At 34.4% G+C, this 23,997-nt stretch overlaps 1 protein-coding gene across 1 annotated transcript in view; it reads right to left on the bottom strand.

Moving 5' to 3' along the window:
* Positions 1-21,636, bottom strand: part of LOC136039814 (cyanophycinase-like) — a 34,254-nt gene extending 12,618 nt beyond the window's left edge. Inside the window, exons 1-6 of the mRNA XM_065723721.1 lie at positions 21,523-21,636; positions 19,946-20,077; positions 14,330-14,407; positions 10,269-10,446; positions 5,148-5,277; positions 2,174-2,305 (exon numbers count right to left, since the gene is read on the bottom strand). Of these exons, the coding sequence (XP_065579793.1) occupies positions 2,174-2,305; positions 5,148-5,277; positions 10,269-10,446; positions 14,330-14,407; positions 19,946-20,071 (644 nt within the window). The 5' untranslated portion in view covers positions 20,072-20,077; positions 21,523-21,636. The remainder of the gene's footprint in view (positions 1-2,173; positions 2,306-5,147; positions 5,278-10,268; positions 10,447-14,329; positions 14,408-19,945; positions 20,078-21,522) is intronic.
* Positions 21,637-23,997: the final 2,361 nt, after the last annotated feature.

Genomic DNA, 23,997 nt, shown 5'->3' with positions numbered 1-23,997 from the left:
GATTATTGTGTGTGAGGGGGGTGGTTGCCCTCCAATCACTTTCGAAAGTTAAAAAAGGCACTAGAACTTCTGATTACCAATCCAATGAGCCCTCTCCGAGGCTGATACGACCACACTTTCTATAAGAAACCTTATATGCTCCGGGGCATAACTTGCAACCCTTGCCCTGAGGGAGGGGGTGGTCATCATCAAAAATATAACTTCTGGACCTTTAAACTACGCTGAACAAAATGGCTATCTCAAAATTTTGATTGGATGTTTTCGGAAAAATGATTGGCGTGGGAACACTAGTTGCTTTCCAATAAAGAAATAATTGATCTTTACTTAGGCAGCGCTAATGTAATGTCTATGATTTTCAAACAGTTCTTGGTAACGAACTGCAAGTAAGGAGCGACGTGGCTCACTACGTCGCTCTAATCCAAATAGACAATGTTCATTGAGTTTAGTGTTAAGTTTAAGTCGTTAAGATAAGTTTAAGTCATCAAAGGGCTAAGAGATTGAGACAACTTGCTGGATTATGAAAAAGGGGGAAAACACCCCCTAAAAGTAAAAAAAAAAATCTTAACGAAAATCCCACAGTTAGATTCAGCATAACACAGTATCCTACTGCAGAGGTTCCACGCTCCTATCAGCAAAAATTGGATTTTTTTTATTTTTGCCAGAAGAAAGATAACGGATCCGTGTTTATTTGTCTGATATGACATTATTTTTCTCACATGAGATAACATTACCCCCCTCCCTCCCAGAACCATCGGAGGAAGGGCCGCAACTTATGAAACTTGTCCATTGTTTACATGTAATAATGGTTATAGGGAAGTATACCGAGATTTTCCATGAATGGGAGATCTTATGGGGATGGATTTTCTACGGGGAGAATTTCCCATTGGGAAGGAAGTTTCTAGGGGTAGACTTTTGAGGGAAAATTTTCCACGGGGTGAGTTTGCCAGAATTCGTATAAGATGTTCGTTTTATTTGTCTTACCTTCTAATTGGTAACCCCATTTTACATGTGGAGATGCTTTGGGTGGAATTTTCTGAGGAAAATTTTCAGCCGAGTTGAAGTCTTCTGAGGGATTTTTACGTAGTGGGGTAGGATTTTCCCAAGGGAGAAAATCTCCTACGAAATCTCCTACGGGATGAGAAATTAAATAAAAAGAAGTCTTTCTTCAAATCAAAGTATGCTAAGGAGTATTTTTCAGTCGAAGTCGTAAGCAAGAATTTCCCCGGGCGGATTTGCAGTGAGGATGGAAATGTCCGGGACTAATTTCTTGGTGGAAGAACTTTACGTGGACGGAAATTTCTATGGAGGAATATTTAGTAGAGGGATTTTCCAGGGAGGGGGTGGATTGAAAAATGATCAGAAATTGAATAAATAAAACAAGTTTTTTCTACTGAAAATAAGGAGCAACATCGAAACTTAAAACGAACAGAAAGTATTCTGTAAGTAAGGTGGGCTGCCCCCTCCTTGATACCCCTCTCTTTACGAAAAAGTTCGACCTTTTGTCTCGATTCTTTCAGAATTATTTCTGAAACACAAGGACTGTGTAACTAGAATCAGAACCTTTTTCAAAAGTCCTCAAAAAAAGCTTTTGTTTAAAAAAAAAATTCAGCCCACCTCAAATACGGAATATTTTCTGTTCGTCTTAAGCTTTGATTTTGCTCCATACTAGAATTTTTTTTTTTCTTATTTGACTCTCAGTTTAAATCAATCAGTAAAGTTTCTACTTCTATACTCTGCCCTTTCACTAGGTTCTGAAGGGGACAGTTCTGTTTGTCTTAAAATAGTTGGATATAAAAGGATAGAAGGTGACACTGTTTTTCCCCTTTTTCTTAGGTCCGCTGTGACCTCAAGAAAATTGATGAAGGTCAAATCTTGAAAGTTGAAAAAAAATTAAAAGCTAAATTAAACGAATACTGTGTGGCTTATTTTGAACAAAGGTTCACTTAAAAAAATAAAACGAAAGTCTTCGAAAAATGGAACATACAAGTTTTTTTTCACCTTGTTAAAAAGTTTGTAATGACCTCAAAAAAAGAAAAGTTAAACTTTGAGATTGTCAAAAAAAATATTTTAAGAACTAATTCACATTAATGTTTTTGTTTTTTTTTTAACAAAGTGCTTGTAATACAGTGAAGTCCATCCAGAACGGCTATATACTCGTAACTACAAAACTTACCTTGCTTCTCGACCTCTTTCACTAAAATGTGTATCAGGAATGTATCCATTCAATAAACCCAGTCCTCCATTTTCGTCGTAAGTAAGGTCATCAGGATATACTGGGTCAGGTCCACCCGAATAAGAACCATATCTAAACAAACAAAAACCATTAAAGGCAATAATAATAACAATTGTTGTTACCTATTGCTGGATATTTAAATTTATGGGCGCAAATCAATTATAAATGTATATAAATACCTATTCCAATCATTTTCTATGGTACACAGGTAGTAAAAACAAGAAATGATTGACAAAATAATATTTCTTTTGTTTTCTTTGTGATTCTCAGTTTTGATCTTAAAATTCAACAGTGTTAAACAAACACTGTCCAAGTCAAATTTTATCATCCTAAATTACACTAATTATCTACGAAGAATTAGCTAGGCAATCTGAGAAAGAATTAAACTTAACAGGGGCGGGTCTAGAGCAAATTCTTGGGGAAAGCCCATTGTGACAAGGGTGACAATGAGCAAAACCTTGGGGGGGCCAATGTGACAAAGGTGCCAATAATCGACCAAACTGACGAATTTATTCTACAAATAAGTGAAAAAAAGAGAAAAATACAGAGAAAGTGGGTGCCAGAAAAAATATCTTAGATTCGCCAGTGCTAACAGTTCAACTTTTATTATAATTACTGGTTTTAATATTTTGATATTGACTATGCATGATTAATGGCCTCTTTTATAATCTTTGATTAAGGTTTTATTACTTATGGTAGCTGTTGACGGCATTTTATGTATGGAATTAAATAAAAAAAAAAATTTACTGAAAGTAAAGAGTGACATTAAAACTTAAAACCAACAGAAATTACTCCGTATATAAAAAGGGGCTGTTCCCTCCTCAACGCCCCGCTCTTTACGCTAAAGTTTGACTCTTTCTCTCAACTCTACTTTTTAAAACAGTAAAAAAAACTTTAGCGTAAAGAGCAGGGCGTTGAGGAGGGAACAGCTCCTTTCATATACGGAGTAATTTCTGTTAGTTTTAAGTTTTAATGTCGCTCCTTACTTTCAGTTAAAAAAAACTTTTTTTTTATTCAATTTCTGAACGTTTTTGAATTAATGCATGTTTTGATTTTGGCTCTCCACACATGAATAACTAAAACAAAATTTGCATATTCATTTATTTTTTTTTGCCTAAATGGCTTTCTCATGTTTTGATCGGACGATTTTGAGAAAAAAAGGAGCCCGGGAGTAGGCCTAGTTACCCTTCAATTTCTTGGTTATTTAAAAAGGCAACTAGAAGTTTATATTAGTAAAAATAAATGTAACTTACGAATTTACTTACACAACGAACTTCTATATTCGTGTGTTTTTATTACGCAAATGAGGAGGTTCACCCCCTCGTCAATACCTCGCTCTTTACACTAAAGTTTAAATTTTGTTCCAATTGCTTAAGAATGACCCTTGAATCACAAAGGCCGTAGAATAAATAGTAGAAATTAATAAAATTACTTTAGCGCAAAGAGCGAGGTATTAGGAGGAGGTAAACCTCCTCATATGCGTAACAATTTCTGTTCGTTTTAAGTTTTAATGCTGCTCCTTACTTTCAGTTGAAAAAAATTTTCATATTTATTTTTTTATCGTTTTCTCAAAAAATGCTAAAAAAAATCCTGCGCCCCCTTCATGAAAATGTTCTTCCCCCATTACAAATTCCTCCATTGAAATTTCCTCCCACATAACCCCCTCCCCTTAACCCCTCTCCTAAGCAAAAACGTCTCCCTGAAAGTGTCTGTTCATTTCCCAATAACCATTACTATATGTAAACACTGGTCAAAGTTTGTAACTTGCAGCCCCTCCCACGGGGACTGTGGGAGAGTAAATCGTCCCCAAGGACATAGTTATCAGTGTTTTCGACTATTCTGAATAAAATGGTTATTTTGATGCAGTGACTTTGGGAAAAATGAGCGTGGGAGGGGGCCTAGGTGCCCTCCAATTTTTTTGGTCACCTAAAAAGGGCACTAGAACTTTTAATTTTCGTCAGAACGAGCCATCTCGAGATATTCTAGGACAACTGGGTCGATAGGGTCACAACAAATAAACACGTATCCGTGATCTGTCTTGTGGCAAACAAACACAATTCCACAATTTTGTAGATACGATCTTGAAACTTCTACAGTAGAGTTCTCTGATACGCTGAATCTGATGGTGTGATTTTCGTTAAGATTGCATGACTTTTAAGTTTCACCCTATTTGCTAAAATAAGGCAAATTTTCTCAGGCTCTTAACTTCTGATGGGTAAAACTAAACTTGATGAAACTTATATATTTAACATCAGCATTAAAATTCAATTCCTTTGATGTAACTATTAGTATCAAAATTCCATATTTTACAGTTTCGGATACTATTGAGCCGGGTCGCTTCTTACTACAGTTCGTTACCACGAACTGTTTGATCAAGGGATTTTCTTCTTCTTCTACTTGATTTATGTGCACTAGGTATCGAAACTACCTTCATTATGCAAAGAGTAATGAAGTGTATTTTTTTTTTTTCATATAAAAAATAGATTGTTTTGATAATTGGTGTTTTGTCCGTAATTGTTAAAACAACTGAATGTCGTTAGAACACAAAATCGAATATTCTAGTGCAACTTAACAGGAACTGATTGTATCTCTTTTTGGAAGACTATAGAAATTTTGCTAAATTAAAATTCTCTTTACCATGAATTCTTTTGTCATTCGTTTTATGTTTTTAAATATTTTCTTCATTGGAATGCTTCTCCATAAAGGTTAATGTCAGTATTGGCAATGTATTTGAATGTCTGGAAGGTTGTAAAGCTTATTAATCAAAATTGAAGTCAATCTTCAGTTTAATTTAATAGAGGATTACATTATTTGACTTTGATGGCAGAAAATATATTTCACTGTTATAGTAAAGCGTACCGATCCAATAGGTTGAACATTCCTTAAATTATCTCGCACAAGAAAAAAAACTTACACTAGAGAGTCATAAGGCCGTCCACTGGTTATCATAAAAGTGCTTCCCATGCATGCTGTCCCGGCACTAGTACCGCCAACTACAGCACCATCCTGAAACACCTGCTTCAATGTCAACAAAGCAAGGGTATCTAGACAATAAAAAAGGAGGATACTTCAAAAGTACTAGTTTAGAGAAAAATTAGAGCATTATTATCTTACTTACCCTTGCTTAAAGCTTGTCATACATGATACAAACTTGTAAAGATTTTGCGCTTGTGGAGTGAATGTTTCTATCGTTTCTTTATTAAAATTTTGGTATGGTCATCCTTTCCTTCGTGTTAAATCTTCTCCTTCTGATCCGTCTATGTTAAAGATCTCCGTAAGACAACGTGTGAGACAAGGTAGAGTTTTATCTCCATCAATTTTCAAAATTTGTATTGCTGATATTTTAAATAGTCTTCCAACAATTTACCTTTTAGGTAGTTCAAATTTCTCATATCTTGCTTATGCAGACGATATTCTTCTCATTAGTACAACTAAATCTGGGCTTTCGGCTTCTGTTCGTTCTATCTCTACTGCTTTCTCGAATGTAGGTCTAACCCTTGACCCTGATAAATGTGAATTCCTTCATTTTGGTCCTTCTCCTAACCAATCTTCTAGACTTAATTGTTCTGAATTTAGCGTTCCCTGCGTGACTTCTTTAAGGTGGTTGGGCATTACCATTACTAACAATTTAGTCTCTTTTCGTAATAAAATTGTTTCTGATGCTAAGGTTAAACTTCAAGTGGGTTATTCTAAAATTGTTGCGAACAGGGGGAAATACAACCGCAAAGTCCTTTCACGAATTTATTCTTGCTACCCGGTACAAGAACAGTAATATGGTAACAAATTTCGGGGCTCCAGATTTATTAAATAAACTTAAAGTGCTACACCAGAAACTATCCGACTCGATACATTTTACTATTAACCCTTTTCATGATCTTCTAAAGTGTTTTCTTCAGTAATTTAATGTGTTATCAGAAGTTTTTCTTTTTTTTCTGTGTGTTTGTTTTTATACTCCGCTGGTTCAAGTGGGTCACAAATAAACTATTATTATTATTATTATTATTATTATTATTATTATTATTATTATTATTATTATTATTATTATTATTATTATTATTATTATTATTATTATTATTATTATTATTATTATTATTATTATTATTATTATTATTATTATTATTATTATTTACACCAACACTTCTACCACTAATAACTCATCACAGCAATTATCAAGCTGACGTCCATACATACGCACATTTGCTTCCTTCACCTGATCTCTTCAGAAATTTCCTATTTACTCCCTTCCACAAAATTCCTGTTTCACCTAATGTTTTCTCACGAGCCACTCTAAACCATCTCGAGGACGTTCTGCTTTTCATTTGGACCAAGATGGATTAAAAGCACGATTAGCTCATCGTCCCCTCTTCAGACTCCTACAATTTTATTTCTAATGCTTCAAAATTCATAAAAATCATGAATAAAAAATAAATCAAATCACGCAAAAATGTGTGTATTATTTTATGTTCATTCTTCTTAAACCCCAATTCCCTCCCATCCCCAAGTTTTTGGCAGAATAATATAGAAGAAGAATATTTTTAGGCTAAATTACTTAGAAACTGAAATCAAAACTTTTACTAGAATAATTTCTTAGTTTTTCTTTCTACTTTAGTGAAAGAATAATTTTGGAAAATGTAGATATAAAAAAAAAGAAAATATTTAAAGCTTCAATAGAAAAGAAACAGATATAAATTCTTCTAATAGTAGACTATTTCTGTAAAAGGGAGCTTATTTTCCTACTAAGAAAATTATACAAAGTTATCATTTTATCTTGATTGCTAGAGGCATAATCGCTACGATTTTTCAAATTTATTTTATAGCATCACCAAATCAAAGACTTGAATCGTCCTATGTTATTCTTGGACTAGGTTTACTCACTATGTCTTCCTTAATTGTTGGATCTTCACTTGAAGGGATAAACAGCTCGCTTTGATAACTTAATAGCCTAGGTAAGTCGGCTCCAGATAGATATGATGCACCAGACAAACCTCTTTTACAAGGAATTTCCTAAGCGTAATTAGCTAGAGTAGTTTAGGTAATTTAGCTAGGTAATTTAGGTAATTAGCTAGAGTAGTGTTACAGAGTGTTCAATTTACCACTCTGACAAACGGTGGCACAAGAAATGAAATTTCTTAAAGACAACGTGACCTGAATAAACAAGTAAAAACACTCAAATTATGATTATAAACGTTCATCATAATACTCTCATATTATTTATGTTACAGATAACCAGTAGTATACTGCGCAGTTTAAGTTTTCATAAGACCATGATGTCTTGCTTCTTATAAAAAAAAAAATATTTATTGTCCTAAGTGCCTATTGTCTAACTTCACAACCATCATTTATTCAGACATCCATTTACCATGATGTCAGTACCTGAAGCCTTAGTCTATGTCAATCCTTCTAGTATAGTCCCTAGCTCCCTGTATAATAAACTCCCCTTTATTTCCAGATTGTCTAAATACTCACGTTCTTTCTTGTACTGTTTCGTAAAACTTAATAACTATTTAACATTATTCTCAAAATGTTCTGGCCATCTCCACATAACATTTTTTTTCACATTATCTTAAAACTTAACCTCGCATATTCCCAATATCCATTATAATATCTTACTATTATGAAATCTACCCATATCTTTTGGATATTGAACAAGGATAGATTGTTGAAAACATGAATTTGTTTCCTATAGTTCAAATATAACTTTAAAAATAACTGTAAATATAAAATTAAAGTTCCTTTACAAGATAGATTATAAAAAATAAGTTGTAAGAAAAATGCGGTTTGGTTCTTCTTTCTAGGGCTATAATGAAAGAAATGCTAAGATGTACTTGTAATACAAAAATTGTACTTTTTCTCATCGCTCGGGGACCTAACAATAAGCTGGCTTTTTCTGAATGGGCTGGAAAGAGGCCATATGAAAGGATTTAAGGAAAAGTTGAAGCTTCGTGGTGGGGTAACAAGTGAAACTCTAAGAATATTGAGGCGGAGGAGTAGTATACGTATCTGGGTGGGCCTCTGATGGCTTGATGCGGCAGTAGGTCGATAGTAGTAGTAGTAGTATGATGACACTTTTTAGACTAAATAATGTTGCAGATGATGTTTTAAGAAAAGGACAGTGGAGTTCTAGAGGGGGGGGGATATATGCTTTGACCAAATTTTTTACAAATCACCTAAAAATTGAGAAAAGTTTGAATCACTTTACCTCGTTATTTCTGTTTATAGATTATAGATATGGTTATAGATAACCGTTCCTGAATGGGATGGGACGAGATTTTAAGGAAAAACTTCAAGGAAATTGAAACTTATGGGAGGGATTTGAATGGAGGAGAAGTGTATGCAGCTGTGTCGGCCTCAGGTAGTTTGGTGCTACAATCCTCTTTCACTGTGTCACCAGAATTACAAGAAATTCAGCCAATGTACGTTTCACTCAGTCCAAAATTCTTTTAATTACTCAAAATTCTGTATTCAGTCTAAAATTCTTTTAAGTACTTTTAATTACCCCAACTGGAAAACCTTGTCTTGACATCATTGTATACAGAAATACACCTAGCAATTGAACAAGGTTCTTCAATACCATGTTTAGAATATTTAATTCAATTATTGTCGCATTCGCTTTCTAAATTGAACATTTTTTAGGTATTCATTTGACTTGTAGTATAGCGAGATTCTTTTCCAAAGGTATTATGAGCAAGCTTTCGATTCTGTTGATAGAACAGCGTTAACAAAGGTCTTGTCGTTATATGGTATACCTGAAAAATACATTAAAGTGATTTGCGCTATGTACGAGAATAATACTGCTGCCGTTAAGGTAGGAAATGAGGTTAGCAACTAATTTTGTATTAAATCAGGAGTTAAGCAGGGTTGTGTTCTATCCCCCTTTATATGGATCATTTTGATTGACTTCGTCTTAAGGAGCACAGGAAAGGCAATTGGAGACCATGGAATCAAATGGGGAGGAAGAACGCTCCTGAACTTAGATTATGCTGATGATTTAAGCATATTAGATGAAAGTGTGAGCAAAATGAATGAATTTTTAGAGGTTTTACGAGTTCAGGGTGCTAAAATAGGCTTGAAAATTAATGTTAAGAAGACTAAGTCACTAAGGCTAGGAATAAGTGAAGATGAACAGGTGACATTAGGTACCAAAAATATTGATCAGGTTGGAAGCTTCAGTTACCTTGGTAGTATTATTAGTAAACATGGTGGGAGCAGTGAAGATGTTAAAAGTAGAATAGCTAAGGCCCAGGGTGTTTTTTCACAGTTAAAAAAAGTTTGGAAGAATAGAAAGATAAGTCTACAAACCAAGATTAGAATATTGGAAGCTACAGTAATGACAGTGATCAAATATGGCTCTGAAGCATGGGCACTCCGAAAAGCAGATGAAAATTTTACTAGATGTTTTCCAGAGAAATTGCCTATGGATTGTTCTGGGTACCCGGCTGACTGACCGTATTTCAAACAGTAGGTCGTACGAAAAGTGTGGTTCAATCCCGCTTTCTGGGGCTATAATGAAAGAAAGGTTGAGATGGCTAGGCCACGTTCTACGGATGAAGGATGACAGATTACCGAAGATTGTCCTTTTTGACCAACCGTCTGGGGCTACACGGAAAGCAGGTCGTCCTTGTCTGGGTTGGGAGGATGTCATAAATAAAGATTTAAAGGAAATGGGAACTTCTTGGGAGGGTGTAAAGAGGGAGGCTTTCAATAGATTAGGTTGGAGGAGGAGTCTGCGTAGCTGTGTTGGCCTCAGGGTGCTGCATTGAGTTATTAGTAGTAGTAGTAGTAGTATGTGTTGATCTGACTTTTTAGGACAATAGCTTAAAAATCGTCATCATGGTTAGACCATACATCTTTCTAACTTGCGCCTGTTTTGCACATATACTGCACATGCTTTAATTTTTCATAAACAAATAATTTTTGCGAAGATGTAGGCTCTTAGTTTAACTTTTTACTTTCATCGGAGTTCCTTTTTCTCATTTCGTATATCAAGCGACCTGAAATACTTGTTCCCCACTCTATGTGGCAAAAATAATCCTACCTGAGCCATCTAGGTTCTTAAGAGCTTTTGTAACTCTTAGTTGGTCCCCTCCGCCAAAGAAAAAGCCTGTTTGTTGACGAATCAAATCAGCAATTTCCTGATCATTTGCATTATTGCTTGTTTCTGTGACTGGAATATGGACTGCACTGGCCGCTCCGTAAGTGTTTACAAACATATCCTGCAAATTAGTCAAAAATACTTATTATTACTATTTAACAACATTAGCTTTTATTACTCGAATCACTCTACCCAGAGAGTCAGACTCTAGATCAAATCAAATGATTACAACTCACAAAACTCACCTTAAAATTTCCTGGACTCAAATTTCAGTGATTTGAGCGTAAATTTGGCTGCAGCTTAGAGCTGTTCTGGCTAAATATTATCAAGGCTAATTTTGAATCCTACAAAATTATTTTTAAATATTTTTTTCCACTTTACTTGGACAATTTTTATGGCACCAGGTCCCAAAACTTAAATCCTGACATGTCACTAGTTGACCATTTTCATGGGTTTGTTCCATAGAAGAAGGGATTTTTTCAAGGTAGAGAAAGTTCAAGGTAGAGTTGTTCTTCATGCACTCAGTGCGGGATGCCTCCACTTGTAAGTGTTCTGACTGCACCGTTTTTCTGCACATTAGCCATATTGGCTTGGTAAACGATGACTGAAGTTCTTCCCTCCTCATCAGAGGGAGGATAGTGGATGTACTTGCAGAAAATAGCACTTGAAACCAAATAGGTTATACAGGTATGTGAATTAGACATACAAGTTTGGGATATTGGTTGACATGCATACTCGACATTGATTTTAAATACTACCTTGAGAAAACTCTTTGTTCTATTAAAGTATTAAATAAAAAAAACTAGTTTTTTTAACTGAAAGTAAGGAGCGACATTAAAACTTAAAACGAACAGAAATTACTCCGTATATGAAATGGGTTGTCCCCTCCGCAGTCCCTCGCTCTTTACGCTAAAGTTTGACTCTTTGCCACAATTCTACTTTTTAAAACAATTAAAAACTTAAGCGTAAAGAGCGTGGGACTGCGGAGGGGACAACCCATTTCATATACGGAGTAATTTCTGTTCGTTTTAAGTTTTAATGTCGCTCCTTACTTTCAGTTAAAAAAACTAGTGTTTTTTATTTAATTTCTGAACGTTTTTGAATTAATGCATGTTTGATTTTGGCTCTCCGCACATAAATTATTGAAATGAAATTAGTATATTAATTTTTTTTGGCTAAATGGCTTTCTCTTAGTTTTGATCAGACGATTTTGAGAAATAAGGGGTGGGGAAGGAGGCCTAGCTGCCCTCCAATTTTTCGGTTACTTAAAAAGGCTACTAGAACTTTTAATATTCAACGAACGTTTTTATTAGTAAAAAATATACGTAACTTAAGAATTAACTTACGTAACAAACTTTTATATTCTTATATTTTTATTATGTGTACGAGGGGGTTTGTACCCTCGTTAATACCTCGCTCTTTACACTAAATCGTAAGTTTTGTCCCAATTCTTTAAGAATGACCCCTGAATCAAAAAGGCCGTAGAATAAATAGTTGAAATCACTAAAAATATTTTAGCATCAAGAGCGAGGTATCTATCTCCTCCTAAATACCTCGCTCTTTATGCTAAAGTATTTTTAGAACCCCTCATATGCGTAATAATCTCTGTTCGTTTTAAATTTCAATGCTATTCCTTACTTTCATTTGAAAAAACGTTTTCATGTTTATTTTTTCATTGTTTTTTTTATAGTAATGCTAGAAAATCCTGCGCCCTTTTCATTGAATTTTTCTTCCCCCGTGACATATTCCTCAAAGGAAAGATCCTGCCACAAAGCCCTCTCCCATCAACCCCACCCCCCAAACCAAAAAATCCCCATGAAAACGTCTGTACACTTCCCAATAACCATTACTATATGTAAACACTGGTCAAAGTTTGTAACTTGCAGCCCCTCCCTCAGGGATTGTGGGGGAGTAAGTCATTCCCAAAGACATAGTTATTATGGTTTTCGACTATGTTGAACAAAATGGCTATCTTAAAATTTTAATCTGTTGACTTTTGGAAAAAAATGAGCATGGGAGGGGGCCTATTTGCCCTCCAATTTTTTGGTCACTTAAAAAGGGCACTAGAACTTTTCATTTCCGTTAGAATGAGCCCTCTCGCGACATTCTAGGACCACTTGGTCGATAAGATGACCCCTGGGAAAAAAAAAAAAAAACAAACAAATAAATAAACACGCACCCGTGATTTGTCTTCTGGCAAAAAATACAAAATTCCACATTTTTTAGATAGGAGCTTGAAATTTTTGCTATAGAGTTCTCTGATATACCGAATGCGATAGTGTGATTTTCGTTAAGATTCTGTGACTTTTAATGGATGTTTTCCCCTTTTTTCCAAAATAGGGCAAATTTTCTCAGGCTCGTAACTTTTGATGACAAAGACTAAATTAATTGAAACTTGATATTTAGAATCAGCGTAAAAATTCGAATCTTTTGATGTATCTTTTAGCATCAAAATTCCGTTTTTTAGAGTTTCGTTTACTATTGAGCCGGGTCGCCCCTTACTACAGTTCCTTACCACGAAGTGTTTGAAAAGAAAATAATTCGGTATTTCGGGGCTTCTGACATTATTACTCCTTTGCGGAAGTTAGGCTCAAAATTGAAAAAGGATTATATTTTTTCTCTGGGCCCCTTCCACCTCTTAGTTCGTTTATTTTCCCGTTAGTTTTCACCTGTTTTCGCTTTATAGTTGTGTTATCTCTTAGCAGTTCTTTCGTTAGTTGAGTTATGGTTGTGGTATACATGTTTTATCGCTCGTATAGTTGTCTTATTTTCAAATTATACTCCATAATAGAGAGGCTCCGAACACCCAGCATTGTATATTAAGCTCTTAATTTGACATTTTTTTCTAACGTGACCAGATTCGTCCTGCGCCCTTTTCATTGAATTTTTTTCCCCCATGGCATATTTCTCCAAGGAAAGATCCTCCCACATAGCCCTCTCCCTCAACCCTACCCCCAAAACCAAAAAAATCCCCCTGAAAACGTCTGTACACTTACCAATAACCATTATTATATGTAAACACTGGTTGAAGCTTGTAACTTGCAACCCCTCCCCCAGGGGCTGTGGGGGAGCAAGTCATCCCCAAAAACATAGTTATTATAATTTTCGACTATGCTAAACAAAATGGCTATCTCAAAATTTTGATCCGTTGACTTTGGGAAAAAAATGAGCGTGGGAGGGGGCCTAGATGCCCTCCAATTTTTTTGGTCACTTAAAAAGGGCACTAGAACTTTTCATTTCCGTTAGAATGAGCCCTCTTGCGACATTCTAGGACCACTTGGTCGATACGATGACCCCTGGGAAAAAAAAAAAAAAAAAAAAAAAAAAAACAAACAAATAAACACGCACCCGTGATTTGTCTTCGGGCAAAAAATGCAAAATTCCACATTTTTGTAGATAGGAGCTTGAAACTTCTACAGTAGGGTTCTCTGATACGCTGAATCTGATGGTGTCATTTTCGTTAAGATCCTACGACTTTTAGGGGGTGTTTCCCCCTATTTTCCTAAATAAGGCAAATTTTCTCAGGCTCGTAACTTTTGATGGCTAAGACTAAACTTGATGAAACTTATATATTTAAAATCAGCATTAAAATGCGATTCTTTTGATGTAGCTATTGATATCAAAATTCAATTTTTTAGAGTTTTGGTTACTATTGAGCCGGATCGCTCCTTACTACAGTTCGTTACCACGAACTGTTTGATTAACGTAAGATTTTAAAAGTCTATTCAAAGATATATGATAATTTATATTTGTTCTGGATTGTCTGTTTCTTTCTATTTTTAATCTTTTGTTTGTGAACGGTTGAAAAAATTCGTCTTAAAATTTAGTTCATTAATATCTCTCAAGAATGTAAATACTTTATGAATAAAAATTATACCTACTAGCAATCGTTCAAATTTTCTACCTAAAATCTTTGAGTTTTGGTGGCCTAATGTAACTACAGCATCCCAAAATCGTTTTTTTAGTCTAGACTGCATTCAAATGAAAATATACAAATTTCTTACCAGATAATAAGTTGCTGAATCGGCAGGATCTGCTGAAGCTGTTGTGAAAATTCCTATTTTTGCTACACCACGACCACCCTATAAGAAAAAAAAACATTTTACTTCTCATATATCTGCTAAATAGACTGTTTTAATCTTTTTTGTTTTTTATTAGTAAAAGATATACGTAACTTATAAATTAGCTTACGTAAAGAACTTTTTATTCTCATGTTTCTATTACATATATGAGAGGGTTCGCCCCCTCGTCAGTACCTCTCTCTTTACACTAAATCTTAAATTTTTTCTTAATTCATTAAGAATGACCTCTGAATCACAAAAGCCTTAGAATAAATAATTGACATTACTAAAAATACTTTAGCGTAAAGAGCGAGGTATTAGGAGGAGGTGAGCCCCTCATATGGGTAATAATTTCTGTTCGTTTTTTAATGCTGCTCCTTACTACCAGCTGAAAAAAAAACCTTTTTCATATTTATTTTTTCATTGTTTTTTTTTAAATAATGCTAGTGAATCCTGCGTTCCCTTCATGGAAATTTTCTTCCCCCATGACAAATTCCTCGATGGAAAGCTCCCCCAGCATATCGCCCTCTTCTCAACCCCACCCACCAACCAAAAAATCCTCCTGAAAACGCCTGTACACTTCCCAATAACCATTACTATATGTAAGCACCGGTCAAAGTTTGTAACTTGTAGCCCCTCCCACGGGGACTTTGGGGGAGTAACTCGTTTCCAAAGACATAGTTATAAGATTTTTCGACTACGTTGAATGAAATGGCTGTCTCAGAATTTTGATCCGTTGACTTTGGTAAAATAATTAGCGTGGGAGGGGGCCTAGGTGCCCTCCAATTTTTTTGGTTACTTAAAAAGGGCACAAGAACATTTCTTTTCCGTTACAATAAGCCCTTTCGCAACATTCTAGGACCACTTGGTCGATACGATCACTCCTGGGGAAAAAAACAACAAAAACAAACAAACAAACAAATAAACACGCATCCGTGATCTGCCTTCTGACAAAAAATACTAAATTCCACATTTTTGTAGATAGGAGCTTGAAACTTCTACAATAAGGTTATCTGATACGCTAAATCTGATGGTGTAATTTTCGTTACGATTCTGTGACTTTTAGGGGGTGTTCCCCCTATTTTCTAAAATAACGAAAATTTTCTCAGGCTCGTAACTTTTGATGGGTAAGACTAAACTTGATGAAACTTATATATTTAAAATCAGCATTAAAATGCGATTCTTTTGATGTAGCTATTGGTATCAAAATTTCATTTTTTAGAGTTTTGGTTACTATTGAGCCGGGTCGCTCCTTACTACAGTTCGTTACCACGAACTATTTGAAAAAAAAAAAAAAAAAAAACAAGCAAAGGACTGTGGATTGTCAGTGAAGTTGACATACACTGACATTTCTTCATAACTGATTGGTTTTGATAAGACTTTGACAATCTGGATACGCTTAAACTCTTTTTATTTATTCAAATTGTAAGAACAGAAGTAGTAATAGTATTATCCTCAGAAGTTTCAACTTAATATCCCAGTCGTTCTCAATATATTTCTGAGGTGTCTCATTGGCAACCATTTAACAAAATACCTTCTGATTTATCTTTAGAGCAACATTTATTTTTAAAGTATAATAGGCCAATTGCATATTGTAGGGGTTGACATGCCTAAAGGCATAGTTGCTGGACCGTTCTAGTATGCTGGACAAAATGGTTGTCTCAGAATTTGGACTGGATGCGTTTGGAAAATAAACTGGCTTGAGAGAAGGGCTGCTTGCTCTCCAATCTCTTGTTACTCTTAAAAGGGCACCAGACACTCGCGCTGTAACTGGAGTACAAGGGGGAGGACTTCCCCCTTGATATATCTAGTAAAAATATTTTAAAAAATTAAAAACAAAGTGAGAACATTTTAAATATATTTTGTTTTCAGTAAAGTGCAAATTATGTGATGGTCTTTAGAAGGCATGGGGGTTGTCAGCCCTACTCATGTTAATTTTTGCTCGTTTTCAGTTTGACTCATTTGAATAATCATACAATTATTGTATGATTTAAATAAGTAAAATACGTTCAAAATACTTTAACTTTTTTAACTTTAATAAATTAAAAATTATAATAATTTAATTAATTAAATAAAAATTTAAGGATATATATATATATATATATATATATATATATATGAAAACTGAACTGAAAATCCACAGCCAGTTTTTTTCAGTAAAGTGTAAATTATGTTCTGGTCTTGAAAAGGTATGGGAGTTGTCAACGGCATAATTTATAGACCTTTCAACTACACTGAATAAAATGGCTTTCACAAAATTTGATTAGATATGTTTTGGGAATTGTTGGGCTTTGGGGAGGGGGCTTTTGACCTTCAATCACTTTTAACTATTAAAAAGGACCCTTTCAATTTCTAATTGAATGAGCTGTTTTTAAAGTTTCTACGACAACAAATGACCATCTTAAAATTAATATCAGATGCATTTTGGGAAAATGCGAGGTGTGGGGGGGGGGGGTATCCACCCTACGATCACTCTGAATCTTAAAAAGGGCACTAGAACTTTTGATTACCAATCCAATATCTCTCCTCCAAAGGTTATACGATCACCCTTTCTATACATACCTTATATGCCCCCAGGGGATAACTTATCCCCATAAATTATCCCCATTATAAATACATGTTAAACAATCATATTAATTAAACACATTAAACAATCATAAATGTAAGCGCTGCTGCTCAGCTTTCGAAACAAGCTTTCGGGTGAGCTAAGGTGAATGTAGTATACACTCGACCTTTTTCGGCCAGATTCACCACTTATGCTGCAGTACACATCTCCTTCCATTTCCCCTAACTCCCCTGCCCATCACAGGATGCTCAATCTCATAATTGAACCAAGCTCTTTTTCTAATAGACCCAGGTATCACACTATTCATTTGCTCGTAATTTTGAATGGGTTTTGGCCCTATAAAACTTAATTTGTTGTACTAAACTTTTAATGCATTATGATTTATTAAAAAAAAATTTTTCATTAAAATAATTTTTTTGTGAGTTGTCTGATTTATGTTAATAAATAGTATTGATATCAGTGGGCCACAGAGAGCCGAAATAAAAACATAGGCAGCCCCATAGCGCTGTGTAAGGAAAGATACAGGATAAGTCAAAGTATTACCACAGAGTGTGTAACATTATATTGTGACATATTACCCACATTTAAATAAGTGATCATATTTCAAATTTGAAAGTATTTGAAAAACAAAGTTAGAATTATTTACTTATCCGTTTGGCATCGTTTGACAAAAAGTATCCCGAAAATCTGAACAATTTTTGGTATTATTGCGGCAGAAACCTTGAATAAATTAAGAATTGCCAAAGATGCCAAACGGAAGGGAAAATTGACTCCTGGAGTTCAAAAATTACCTTCCACTTTGTGTTTTTGTCGAATAAACGAATTCTATAAAAACTACACAAAAGTTTTTCTTGTATAAATCCAGGTATGGGGGCTATGAATTCCCCAAGAGCATTTACACTCAGTATTGTTTTTACGTAAATAATTCCCTTCACAAGCAAAGCTCGGTTTAGTAGTGATATATGATAAAACTGATAATAATGGAAAATTAGAATGGTTTGTACCGCTTATACGTGCACACAAAATTTCTAATTTGCAAGAAAAATATACATATTTTTTTAATTCACTTTGTTCTATTCTCAGCAGATATTTCATACAGAATGCTGATACAGAGATGAAAATGTCTCACACGTAGCGCTGGCGTTGTGTGAAATGCGACAAATTTTAGTCATAATTCTTAGCCCATTTATGTAAAAAAAAAATGAGGAGGTGGTTAAAATAAATATTTAAAAAAGTGAAAACAGCAAGAAGTCAGTAGGGTACAACACAATGACAGATAAGACAATGACAAATACAATGACAAATAAAAGAATCTGAGTTTCAACTAAATACTGGAAACAAAAATTAAAACAATTATATAATTATTAGAGCGATCCCCGTCTACCATAATTCCATGACCGAACTACAACCGGAATGACCTATAGCATGAATATCATTATAGAAAGCACAAAATCTTATTTTCTTTTCCGTTATTTCTTTTTTCATTCAGAAATCATAGTCGCTGAATGTCTTTCTTCAATGATTCTATTTCTGTCCTTTTTGTAAATATAGGGGGTATATTAATTTTTGCTTTTGAAATTTTTAAAACAAGAAAATCTAATCTTGAACTGATAGATTTTAGGAAGCGTAAGCACCTTAAAGTTTTAATGCGATACAGCTTCGGTCCTTATATATAAACTCTAAAAATAACTACTGCATTTTATATAACTATATCTAAATGCTTTTTATAATGTTAAAAATCCAATTTTGATCTTCGTATGCAAGACGTTGTTTGTAACAATTGCTACTCCGGTGTTATACAAAGTGCAGTTTTTCAAAAAAAAATATTCTATTTCAAAAATAATTTTTGCTAATTAAAAAAGGTTTAAAAATACATCAATTTCCTTTAAAATTAGCCATTAAACAATTCTTTACGATGTTCCAATGCCCCTCTAGCTACTGAGACAGAAAAACGAGAAGAAAACGGATGCTTTCGGTGCAGAGTATCTTGGTTGAAGCCACTTTTCTTGTTTTTCAAGCCAATAGATGTTCCTTGTTGTTCAAGTCAATGAACAAAAGTCTCCTGTATAAGGGTTTCGGACAAGGCGGTTCTAATAGCGTACTTCTTGTTTTGATCTTACACTATTTTTAGGACTTCTGGGGTATTGTAGTTGTTACTATGGTACTTCTCTTACTAGGGGACTTCGTCTCTTAACTTCTCTTACTAGGTTGTTAGCTATCGCTGAGTGCCCTTTGGAGGAAACCTTCTATCAGCCGTAGGACCAAGATGCGCATATACAATGCTACGGTGGGATCCGTGATTCTTTACGGAGCCGAAACTTGGCCAGCCACTCAGTCTGTGCTTAGCACCGTAAATATAGCCCAAAAAAAACATCTTCGCCGCATCGAAGGAATACGCTGGCACGATTTTGTTAGCAACGAGAACCTCCTGGCGTTAACTGCTCTAACGCCCTTCTCAGTCCAACGAACACTACGCTGGTACGGACATCTCCTTTGCATGCACCCCGACACTCCCGCACGAACGATTTTGACTTTGATCCCGTGCTGCATGGCGGGAAACGCCCAAGAGGTCGTCCCCCAACCAGATGGAAGGACACGACAGGTGCCTTCTTAGTCATGGCAAATATTCAGGAAGATGTCCACATCCTTGCAAGAGACAGGTCCAAACGGAGGCACCAGGTAGCATCACTCTCGACGCCGGAAGCATTTCGGCAGGAGCATTAGGTCAAGTCAAGTAAGCCTATCCCATTAGTGCTCACTAAGGGACCCCCCGATTTATGTATTCGAAGTTGCATGTAAAAGATCTTATTCTCTGATCACACTAAGCTGTTTTTCGTCGTGCCTTCTTCTATTTTCTTCTCCTTCTTCTTTTCTTTTTATTTTTCTCCCGAATAACAGTTGGATATCTAAATTTGAAAAAAAAAACTAAACTCATAAAATGTGCTACAGATATTCAAAAAAATTTTAATTTGAGAGAAACCAAACTAGCTTACCGCAAGCTCAACCACCTTATTCCAAACATCTGTGTTTCCATCAGTTAAACCTCCTCCAATAAGCACCAATTGCTGAGCTTTCACTATATTACCAAATAAACAAGCGAGCAAAAGAGAGCGCAGCATTTCACCCTAAAAATTAAATTGGAACTTCTGAAATCTGACATCGTATAAGAAATATTTTCGCATCATCAAATAATTGATTTAAAAAATAAGTATGATGATCTTCCACCCTTTTTTGGAATTTATAATGTGACTTAAGTTAGCCTTTATTTTAAGGTAACCATGCCCCTACGTCAATAGATCGTGTCAATATAATTGACTGTCTTTGGCAAGCATAAGCTGATGCTAACATAAGAACATGGTAACAATGGGAATCGTTATGCATGTTTAATTATGTTTATGTGTGTTACGTAATGTGTTTTTACTTGAATCTTCTGCAAAATCAATTCTCCTTAAATCTTACATAATTAATATCAAATTGAAAGCAAGTCATAGCTTATTGAATAATAAAATATAAAATTATAATTGAAAGCATAATCAAATTGAAAGCAAGTCATAGCTTATTGAATAATCAAATATAAAATTATAATTGAAAGCATAATCAAATTAAAAGCAAGTCATAGCTTATTGAATAATCAAATATAAAATTATAATTGAAAGCATAATCAAATTGAAAACTTCAAAACAAAGCTGAGAAGAAAAAACACCCACACAGAAACAAAAAAGATCTACATAAGAAAAAAAGCACTAGAATACTAACTCACTGGAGAAATAGCTATTAAGATATTCTATACAATAAATATAAGCCCCTCTGCACCATATATACCTAAAGCTTATTTCATTGTTTACTTGAAATTTTTGCAGTAAAAAAGGTGTCTTTTAGCTTGTGGTTCTTGTCAGAATAAAAGTCAAATTTTCACTTTTCCTGCATCTGTTTTCAACTGTTTTTATTTTTGTGATTTTATTATGGATCATCCCTGAGCTCAGTTAGTATTGAGCTGTGAACTTACATTCTACAAATCCTCACAACAATTGAATCAGAAAAATCAGTCCTACGGCTTGGTCTTGGCTCTTGATAGCACCAACCAAGGATCCTAAACTAAAAATAGCCATACTGTTAAGTGTATTACATATTTCTTACCTTTTTTTAAAGTTTCATTTATGCTTAAGTTTCAATTTATAATTAGCTTAAAAGTGAGTCCTTATTTTGAGTATAAAAGCTTCAAAACCTCATTGTACTTTAAAAAAATAGCTACTCAATCAGGGGCTTTCAACCAGAACTAATAGATTTGCTTCATTGGGTCCTTCTTTATATGCCACATTCAACTTATCCGGTAAAAAAAAATAATTTGTTTAAGAGAGTATCACATTCAATTAACTGGATGGACATACGTCCATCCAGGACTTCCTAATTTTGCAATATGAGTGTGGAGCAATATGTGGAGTGTATAATATAATCTCTTCTGTGTCTTAAATCTTTTATACTCAAGGGATTCCAGCTACGTACTAGTAATTTATAAGACAATACCTAGTAAGCGTTTTAGTGAAGCCCCAAGGAGGCTTGGATTACTTACCTTTAGTAAGTTTTTAAACTTATCACAGAACTTAATTTATTCAAAAAACTAAGAAACTGAGTTACTTTTCGTTATTTAATAACAGAGATATCTTTAATCAAATATTTACATTCGCTTGACGTTAAAAATAGTAAACTTCCACAGTTAACTCAATACAAACAAATTTGAACTTTGCAATGATTCCAAAGAAAACATTAAATAGATAAATAATTTTTCTGACTTTAACAAAGAAAAATAATTCGAACATACAAATAAGAGTGACTGGCTAGTAACCCTATATATATATATATATATATATATATATATATATATATATATATATATATATATATATATATATATATATATATATATATATATATATATATATATATATATATATATATATATATATATATATATATATATATATACTAGCTGTTGGTGTGGTGCTTCGCACCACACCAATACTTAGTTGGTGGGGGCGCTTCTCCCCCCAATCCCCCCCGCGCGTAAGTCGTTACGAGCCATATTAGTTACGCGCCATTGTAGTTGTGTCCCTGTGTCCCACCTGTGAATATAAATAGATATATGTATGTTTTTAACTACGTAAAATTTGCGAATATACAACATTCTTAGCTGTCCCATTGTCTGTGCATATACAAAGCCTTATATACTTATAATAACGTCATATGCAAACGCTCTTTTTACAAACAAACAAACATACATACATACAACTTATTTTTATATACATAGATAGATAGATAGATAGATAGATATACATATACAATATAAATTAACTACGTAACACTTGCGAATATACAACATTCTTCGCTGTCCCATTGTCTGTGCATATAAATAGATTGTCAGGTTTACCGACCCTCGAACATGCAACGTACAATGGTCCGTGGGAGAAACAATCTGTATTAAGATCTATACCGTATTTTTCTAATGATTGCCCTTGAGCCTTGTTGATGGTGATTGTAAAAGCTAATCGAAATGTTTGCCTGAAATCTCCCGCAAGAAATATTAATGTGCTGCCAAAGGGTTTCGAATTTCCTCGCAAATCTCGCAATGATTGCTCCAGAGCCTCGAGCGATTTTTTTGTGCCATTGTGCACTCGTCCCAAATAATAAGTTTGCATTGCTGCAATACTTTACGCATCCCAGATGATTTGGAAATATTGCACGTTAGAGTTTCTGTAGAATGCACATTCAGAGGCAATTTCAAAGCTGAATGAGCAGTTCTTCCGCCAGGCAGCAACGTTGCGGCTATTCCGGACGACGCAATTCCCAACGCTACATCATTTTTTGATCGAATTGATGCCAGAATCAGGTTTATAACAAACGTTTTACCAGTACCACCTGGTGCATCCAAAAAGAAGATTTCTCCAACGTTGTTATCGACACAATGCATTATCGTATCATAAATGTCTTTTTGCTCAGACGTTAACTTAGAAATATTATTTTGTACATACGACAATAGATCACTCGTGTTGTACTTTGTTCACGATCCAATTCGGAAAATTGTAAACATTGCTGCTCTTCCCCGGTTTAACGTTTCCTTTATATGAGAATTCCATCTTCCATTACTTTGAAAAATATATCCAAGATGCTCAAATTTATCTACAACTTGTATCTCCTCCCCCTTAAACCAAAATTTACTTTCACAATTATAATTTCTCTTGTTAAATATAATCACTTTTAATTTCTGAACATCGACGTTTATGTTATTTGTGTCTTTCATTTATGTTATTGTACTGTGTTAATGGCTGTATATTTGGTTTTAAAATACACTTATCTATCTATCTATCTATCTATTTGATATTCAATGAATAAATATGCATCAGCAAGTAGCTGATCTAATTATGGTACCTTTCTCCTCTTTTTTAGGGATATACAAGGGCACCAATTGAAGGGGGTAATTGCTCCCACCCCCTAAGTTTTGAAAAATGCATTCTCCTCGGTATTTTCATTGAAAAAACATAAACAAAAACCAGATTACCCACCCAGGCTCTGAAAGACTCTTTTGTATCTTCATAGTAAAAAGATTGAAAAGAATCTTTGCTCTCACCCCCTCCCCTTAATTTTCATGAATTGCTACCAAGCATTTTTTCTTCTTCATAAATTTATTCCCTTGATTTTTCCATTAATTTATCCCTTCATAATTTTCCATTCCCTTTAATTAATTTTTCCTTCATAATTATCCCCTTAATTTTCATGAATTGCTACCAAGGTGTCAAGCAAACTTTCTTCTTCATAAATTTGGGAATGATTTTGAAAATAGAAAAAAAAAAATAATAATAGCTATTTTATCTAACACGTACATACCCGAGAAACTTATTCCGCTCATTCTCAAGTTTACACATTCTTCTTATAGCGCAAGTTTGACTTACATATTTTGAGTTTTTTTAAACAAACTTAGGATATTCCGCCATAAATTCTTTTCTATGTTCTTAGCAACCCCCCCCCCATTAAGGATCTGTTAAGCAGTATC

Source organism: Artemia franciscana, chromosome 20 (assembly GCF_032884065.1).
Source record: "Artemia franciscana chromosome 20, ASM3288406v1, whole genome shotgun sequence".
Classification (NCBI taxonomy): Eukaryota; Metazoa; Arthropoda; class Branchiopoda; order Anostraca; family Artemiidae; genus Artemia; species Artemia franciscana.
This window is presented reverse-complemented; position numbering and strand designations above follow the sequence as displayed.